Genomic DNA, 8,445 nt, shown 5'->3' with positions numbered 1-8,445 from the left:
GAGGCTGCAGCTGTTCTCCCATCTGGATGCTAATTTGAGTCTTTCCTCAGCCCAGCCACCAATTTTTCACGGAGCACGTAGAAAGGTACTTGTCTCAAGGACCTCTAACCTGCTGTCGGATAGGACTGAAACAGGCCAACAGCTTCCCAGCTTATCCATGCCTCTTACCAAGGTGGATTTGAAAGGTTAGGAGCTAACAGTATGAAAATTGAGCCCTTTTTGGAGAGATGGGGAGAGGGCACAAAGGCTGCAGGCTGCAGCAGAGGTGCAGAGCCATCCTGGGAGTGATAAGGAGCAGCTTGGGGCTGCACTGGTGCTGCTGTGGGACCATGCAGGCCCCAGAGGGCTTCCCACGTGTCCCCCAGCTTCGGCACACTCCCCATGGAGGGATGATGTGGGCAGGTAAAGGCAGACCTTGTCTTACCACTGGCTCAGCGTTCCTCCCCCCTGTGCAGGCGGAGGGGTGCTGGTGTCCCCCTGGCTCACGTGTACGTTTGCTGTAGGAGTTGCAGAGTAAACCCTGTTTTTGCGAGTCTCAAACACAGCTGGTCAGAAGAAACCTGTTTATTGTGAGGCTTAGGAAAACATTTTTTTTTTATGCGGATTTTTTTTGGCAAGTAATGGGGGTGGTACAGAACTTTGAATTACAGTTTTAAGAACACAAACACAAGGTATCTTGTCCAACAAATACAAAACAGACTTCCCAGGGAACACGAAAGGAGGGAGTGTTTGCTAAATTAAATGGACAACAAGCATGGGGGGAAGGGCAGAGGGGAGGGGGGACAAAACAAAACAACCCAGCTCAGAAGCCCAAACCCCACTGAAGAAGCAGCAGTCGCATCGTCCATTTGACGCTCAGGATGCGCTTTCACTTTGCTTTTCTTGTTCGATAGCTGCCAGAAAAACACAGGAAACAAAACCATCATCAATAACCACTGCAAGGACTCTGCACAACGCAGGTTCCTGTGGTCACTCTTCAAGCCAGGGGCATCAAGTTCCCACTGGCTTTTCTTGGACACCCCAAAATGCCAACCCGTTCTTGTCTGTAAAGCTACTGGGGGGTAGTTCACGATGTGCATCCTCCTCAAGACACTCCTCTTGAGCGTCTGCAGAGATAATAAATTGGGAAAACCAGGTTTCTTATGTGGGGGATCAGTGTATTTCCATGGCTGCCCATTTCTACACCCCAAGTAGAAGCCACCCAGTAGAACAGAGGAGCCCTGGGCTCCCTTCCTGGCCAGTAGGGCTCTTCTGAAGGGAACGACTCGTAAAGTCTGGCTCAAGAGCAGGGCAGTGCCCCCTTCACACCCAGAGCTGAATGCGAACCGCAGGCTGTGCCTGGCTCCTGTGTACAAGCATGGGCATTGGGGAAGACCCTGCATGAGAAAAGCCTGGGGTGCAGCCCTTTGCTAAGGAAGATTCCCTGTTTGGTGAGGATGATGATGGGTTTCTCTTGCTGCTTTATTCCCAGAGAAAGTGCCTGGAGCTCTCCTGGCTGGGGGCATCGGCTCCTCTGTCTGACAGCGTGCCCAACCTGAGCCCGGGCACGCTGCCTCCCCCGCGGGGTGCAGGCAAGGCTCCCCCAGCATCCCTGCCTCTGGAGAGGTGGACAGTGTGCCAGCTGCAAACAGCTGTTCCTCTTACCTCCAGCAGTGGGAAAACTGCTTTTGCTTTTAGCAGAAGCAGGATCAGTCCCATCAGATTATTTTCAGACAAAATGTACAACTCGTCACAGCTACTCATATCTGTGGAAGCCCAACGTCCAGTGCAAGTCTTAGTATTACACCCAGTTAAAGTCAGGGATCAGCTTGAGGCAGTAATGCTACAATTAGTATTCATTTTGCATATTAGCTGCAATACAGATCGCGTTCATGCTGCTCTCAGTTCAAACAGCACCATAAGCACTTACTTTCTTTAGTGGGCAATGGATTTTTCTCTCTGGTTTCTGTCTTCTTCAGCTTGGTCTTGTCAAATGTTTCAATTTCTGCAAAATCTGGTTTGTCGGACATGATGGGTCCTGACAAAGAAAGGAAAAACACACCCGTGGCTTCATTAGCTAGTGCTGCGATATCAGCCATCTGCAAAGCAATTTCTGCTGTAAAAATGAAGACACCATAAAAATGTTTATTCAAAAACCAACACAAATCTAACTCCTCAATCTGGGACCTCTCCCCAAGGCTTGGCACTCGCAAAGCAAAAGAGAAAAAGCATTAACAGAATTTTATCTAGATTTCTCAGAATAAATTACTAAAAATCGTAATTTGAACGTGGAAAAAAGAGAGTAGAGAAAAGACAGTACGTTAATTAACAAGGAACCATGGTGCCTCCTGACCTGAAACACTGCTTTAAGGAATGCTGATACCCAGAAAGTCCGCAATAAGCTGTGAATCCAATATGCACAAAGAGTTTCAATGATGGTTTTGTTTTAATTAATAGGCTTTCTCGTTAATTCTGAGTGCACTGCCCTAAGTACGTCCCCACGTTGGTAGGTGGATTAGCTGCTGTGTGCACTTGTGCTTAACAATGGGAGGACTGCTTCGCAGGATCCTTTGTTTGCTCCCACACTCAATATCCGAGTCGCACGCTCCGTGGCTCTGATTACACCCTGTTCTAACAGAAATCCGTGAAACACAACAGCATTAAACACCTCACCTGTCAAAACGCCCCTAATCTAGTTCCTGTTTTTAACAGCAATTCAAGCTAAAAATCATTTTGTGTGTTATTCCACTGCTCTCAGCGGAGTTTCCGTCAAGGCTCGATTTGGCCTGCAGCCTGCTGATAGAAATATATTTTTTCCTTCCTTAAGACAACCTGATTTCATTGCTATCTGCCCTGAGACAACAGAAGTAAATATTCACAGGAAAAGAAAGAAGAAAAAAAAAAAAAAAGGAAAGCTACTAAAACCACATGGCATTACCGTCTGGCTGCTTTCTCCTCAGCTGCTTGGTCCCCTTCTGAGGCAGTGTGAGTTTAAAAAGGTCACGTTAATCCCTCCTCTCCTCCCCACCCCCTGATCCCATCGCTATTAATATTGATTAGTTCGGTGCCGGGATTGCTCAGCATTTAGGAAGGGACAGATTGCTGCTGCAGAAAGTGTACCAGGGAGGGAGATGGAAAAACTGACATGGAAAACTGCCAAAATACATCTTGATTTTTTTTTTTTCCTCCTCCTTCACCGAGACAATAATATTTGAATTTCCCTTCCTGCCCTTCTTTTGTAATGCTGAAGCTCAGAGTTCGTTTGAGGTTTGGAGTTCACCTAAGGGCTGGTGCTGCAGGATTTGTTTGTGGGTTGTTTTTTAGAGAAATTTGGGGGAATATCCTACAGCTGTCCGGCGGGTGGGAGCCCTGCTCCTGGTTGAAGGGGACTCCACGTACAGCCATGGTGGCATTGCTGCAGTCCAGGGCCAAATCTAGAGACAAGCTGGTGGCCAGGAATGTGTCCTGAAAGGAACAACAAAGAATCTTTCAGAATCCTACCAGGTTTTGGTAGCTACAAAACCACCTGGTGGTGCCTCCCTCTGTGAGGGAGTTGCCGCTGGCTGGCCTTCCTGCCTCAGCTCTGCAAGGAGCTGCCTCGCCCGTCCTGCTGGTGGAGGGAGAGCTGTAGGTGCCCAGTGATGTAATTTCAGAAAAACCTTTACAATGGCTTGGAGCCCTTGTGTGTGTCTTGTAGTAGGTGGGAAACTGGATGGAGACAAGATTGTGTGGTACGTGGACGTGTGTAGGTACCTCCTAGAGCTGCTGCTCTCCAGGGCTGTGGCTTTGGCTGTGCTCCTGGTCTGCAGTACCAAACTATTTGGGGAATTGCTTTTTTCAAGGCACTCAGGTTTGGGAGGGAAGCGCTGCGTGCATCCTCCCAGGTGCTGATGTGGGTTTCCACTTGTACAACTTCGGATGTCTCCATAGGAGTCACTTGTCTGGACTCCACGATATCAGCAGGGAGAAGCAGAGCCCTCTGTGGTGCCAGCCACCCGATCCCTTTCTAATCCTTGCGTTTGCGTGCTCTGTGCAGCACAGGCAGGTACCGCGTGGAAGGTTTTGTGTGGAGTTTGTCCTGATGGCGTTGGACACTGCGTTGAGATGAGGCTGGCCACAGGAGGGAAGGTGGGTAGGTGATGTTTTCCCTCAGACACCTCTTTCTTTCTCTGGGAACTGGGCCGTTCTTGCTATTCCTAGCAGCCAGGCAGCTATTTGACAGAAAGTTTAATGGCGGCGTTTCAGGGGCTCTACCTTCAGCAAGGGGAAGGCAGCAGTTACCTGGTCGTGGGATGACTGGGAGCAGTGAACCACAGCATTTGGGGAGCATGGAGACAGCTGAATGGTCTAGCAAATAACAATGAGACAAAACAGCAAGCCAACAGAGCAAGCAAAGCAGGAGTGCCACAGGATCTTTACAGAACCTGTACATGTCAAGTGCGCAAAGCTGTGTTGGTAGTCATGTCTGAAAAGCTGCCTCAGATGCCATGGAAATTGCATTTTATTCCAACCTCCTGCCAAAGGATGAAGGTTGAGTCAATCCTGCCAGGCCTGACACCTCTGATGGCAGTGAGTCACCGGCCGCTCGCGGCACACCACCGAGTGTCTGTCTGTCAGACACCCACAGAGAAACGGGGGAAAACAAACGCTGGCTACCATGCTGCCATAATAGGTGAGAAAAAAGGTTTAAAGGGAGCTCAAGTGAAAAGGAAAATTCAGAGGGGAGTCTGAAGAGGGAGGCCGGGAGCCTGCTGCCGCTCAGCTTTCCCCTGGGCCGCTGTCCTGTGGAAGCAGCGAGCCCAGCGTCTGTGGGGCTGGGCTGTGGGGACTCGTGGGACTTCAGCCCGCACAATTTGGGGATCCTGCCCCCATGTCTGGCACAAGAGGGGCTGTGGAAATGCCGAGTTGCGTGAAGTACTTACAAGGAGAGTGGTTTCTTTCTCTTGGGTTCAACACTGGGAATGAGATTGCGCCCGTTTCTGTGTGGAACCGAGGAGGGACAAAGCACCCGAACGCGAGCAGTCGCTGAGGGGAACAGACGCGCGAGCAGATCAGAGTCTGTAGCTGAGCCAATAAGCTGACACAACTGATTTTATAATCACGTTAGTGCTGTCTCGAAATAACACACCCACTCAAATATAACAGTGATTTCATTTTCAAAATGTTGTGGTATTTTTGGTGCTAAAGGTAGGAGATTAATTTTCCGAGGTCAAGGGCTGGGTTCTGTAAGCACCCAAATTCCTTCCAATTCCAGTGAGAACTGAGCACTTTCCAGAAAGGTGGCAGGATTGGGTGTGTTGTAAGCCAGCCTTAGAAGGTTTCCCGTCCTTAGGGGAACAGAAAAAAGCCTACAGCTCTACTGAAAGGATTTTCTTAGTTCTCTTTGTGCTGTTTGTTCCATCTTGCTGCCAAAAAAAATATCCATGTTTGGGAACGGAGACAGGTTCCCAGGCTAAGAGACAATGAATCCCGCGGGTGTAAGGAAGGCAATGATCTCTCTTTGGCAGGGTGTCTGTTGTAACACTGCGCTGCTAGTGTGTAAACACTTGATTCTTGTCCTCTCGTGTGTGTTTTATCACTACGTGAGGTGTTTCATTTTCCTTCTCTAGACCATTGAGCCTTAAGGGCGGGTACATACAGCGGAGGAGAGGCTGGATGTAGACAGTCCTCCTGCTCTGGCTATTTTTTCCAGCCCTATGTTTCCCATATAGCTTTGGAGTTGGTCTATCCTAGGAGTCCCAATGCAGAAAAAAAAAAAAAGAAAACATAAGCTAGTGGGAGTGGAAATTTCCTCTCTCCCTCTTTTTTGGTCTTAAAAACTCAGTATGGGGGTGAATTTTTCAAAGTTGAGCCAGATGGAGATTCCTGCAACAAAGCTTTCTCAAGGACTGACCCAAAACCATATCTTCCAGCACAAAACTTGGCTTTGGTCTTACCTTCTCTAGCAAAGTGCAGTGACGTGTGTGCATTATTGAAGGGAAAAAAAATTAATACAAGATGACCATGTGCATGCCTCTCTCCCAAAGAAAGGGTGGGGAAAGAAGCACGTGATGTATTAGTCATATCAGTTAGCATGCTACGGAGCACATGATGCTTTGTGATGAATGCTGCTCTAGAAAGGCTAGTTTAGCATGACTTCCACCCTTTACTAACTACCTTTTTTATTTTTTATTTTTTTAATATATTTATCTCCTTTCTGTCCCTGTACACTAGTAACAGTAGCATCTCTTGCAAGCACAGGGAAAGAGTAAGAGGAGTTTTGGGAGAACCTTGGGAGTGTTCTCAAAGGTGGCTCTTCTCAGTGCAGCTGACTGCTCTGGAATTAAACAGTCCACTGTTGAATTTCTCACTCTTTTTACCTGGAGAAAAAAAAAAAAAAGGAAAATCACCATTCTGTAAGAGGATTAGATTGTGGCACCTAGCGTACAGCTGGAGTAGCAAATAGATAACTAATGTAATCAAAGATGATCAAAGATAAGGTAATAGAATCCAGAGCTCTACTAATACAGTATTTAGATTTTTATTTTTGTCCAGAGGAAAAAGGACAACAGGTGAATCTGTCATTGCAATCCACATTGTGCTCTGTTCTGTGTGAAATATGGAGGTGTGGTGTCCTTGGCTTCAGGGACACAGAGCTGTGGACGTAGCTTTGAGGGATGCCTAACCACCAGTGTTGCAAAATCATCCCAGTTTCAATAGCCTGGGACCTCCTAGCAGCTTAAGTATGCTTTTTATTTTGGGGAAAAGAAGATTAAACCCTGAAGTTTTTCAATGTCTAAGGAAACAAGGCTACTGAAGCAGAGAAGCCGACAGACTAGACAGCTTTTCTAGCTGGTCTCTGTGAGCAATTTCCAGAATAAAAACTTGTATTTCTACTAAGGGATTCATACACAATCTTTTTGAAAAATCATTTTCCAATTTTATAAGTTTGTTTGTAAGCCAAACAAAGAGATGTTACAGGTTGCGTACAAGGTCAAGAATTACCGAAGAAAGTGGTAGTCAATAAGTTCCGCACTTGTTATCTGTTGCCTGTTTGAAAGAAAGCAGTGATATACTATATTAAACAGTTTTTCTTCTCTAAGATGTAAAGGAAAAAGATTAGATTATTTCCTCCTTGCAGCTTCTAAGGTGAATAGCTATCTTTTCAGAATTTGTCCAAATTGGATAGTTTTCAATGACTATCTTTGTGGCTTGTTCCTTGCAAATATATACAAAGAACGGAAATCAGCTGCAGTCTTTTTAAGGCTGTGCCTTCACAAAAGGGTTAACTCGAGCTCTGTACACTCAAATCAACTCCTCTGGAGTTACTATACTTTGAGCGTGAGTGACCACACCATGAAATAACATCGGAGCAGCAGAGACTGATTGTGTTGGCAGCAGACAAATTGTGCTAACTTGCCCTGTAGCCTTTCCACAATTTAAGGTTAAAGCACCACAGCAGTTCAATTCTAGCTCCTTGTAAGTTCAAAGAATGGAAATCTAAGTGAACTGGGACATTTGATCCTTAATTCAAGTTAACTTTTCTGTGGAAACCACTTTTAGGGCATGAATTTGTCTGTCTACTGCCCAAATTGGTGAATGCAGAGAAAAGCAAATAGGAAGTGAAAAATGAAAGCGAGCGATGCTGTAATTTTTGCTTGTCTGATGCATACATTGAATGATTTTTTTCCCTTTGGATGAATACAAGCTTGCATAAAATTCAAATAACTCAGCTGTCTACAGATTGGGGGGTGGGGGGGGAGAGAGTGTGGGAAGGAGAACAGAAGGAAGGAAATGGAACTGAGAAGACTGAATTAACCTTTCAATGTCTTGAATTTCAAGAAGGGAAGAATTATCTCCTGTTAAGTCTGCAACCATGCAATTAAAATCTGAACAACCCTAAAAATCACATTTGCCCCATATTCCTAGATCTCTACTTTAAAGACAGATCTTACAAACCCAAGGAAAAAATCTTATGTTGTAATCACAAAACTCTGGTAGAAAACCAAGTAAAAATATCTGACATTTACATAGAATATGTGCCTTTGATGTTGAATTCAGCTTTAAAAAAAAAATCCTTACATATGTGTCTTGTAATGGCAGACAGTCTTTGAAAAGACGAATGTATTTCTCTGTGCTGGAGTTTCTGTTTCCAGAAAATAGATTCTTTCACTTGTTTGCTTGAGTTTTGTGAAGCTTCATTTGTTAATACAGGGCAAAGCTTTTTTAAAAAATATATGGATTCTTCAGTGCTCTTTTGGACGCCATGAGATGAAAGAACTGGATACGTGCTGCTTTGACAGCCTCCATGGAAAGTTATGGGTATCCAGCACTCATCAGTGTCTTGTGCTGGGCATCCTGGAACAAAATGTTTGTTAGAGAATTTGAAAATGCTGGAAAAGAGGAACAAAGTAAAAACTCCTTTTGGGGACACATCTCTGTTTCTGGAAGGAATACACAGTAAAAGAAAGCATTTTGCACAGCAAC

The 8,445-nt window shown here is 45.6% G+C and overlaps 1 protein-coding gene across 1 annotated transcript; it reads right to left on the bottom strand.

Moving 5' to 3' along the window:
- Positions 1-812: 812 nt before the first annotated feature.
- Positions 813-2,950, bottom strand: LOC118254919 (thymosin beta-12-like). Its single transcript, XM_035560694.2, has 3 exons — positions 2,918-2,950; positions 1,910-2,017; positions 813-893 (listed from the first exon to the last, which is right to left on the bottom strand). The coding sequence occupies exons 2-3, from the start codon at positions 2,007-2,009 to the stop codon at positions 856-858; spliced, it is 138 nt and encodes a 45-aa protein (XP_035416587.1). The 5' UTR covers positions 2,010-2,017; positions 2,918-2,950; the 3' UTR covers positions 813-855.
- Between the last annotated feature and the right edge of the window lie 5,495 nt (positions 2,951-8,445).

The sequence above is a fragment of the Cygnus atratus genome, chromosome 14, assembly GCF_013377495.2.
Source record: "Cygnus atratus isolate AKBS03 ecotype Queensland, Australia chromosome 14, CAtr_DNAZoo_HiC_assembly, whole genome shotgun sequence".
Lineage (NCBI taxonomy): Eukaryota > Metazoa > Chordata > Aves > Anseriformes > Anatidae > Cygnus > Cygnus atratus.
This window is presented reverse-complemented; position numbering and strand designations above follow the sequence as displayed.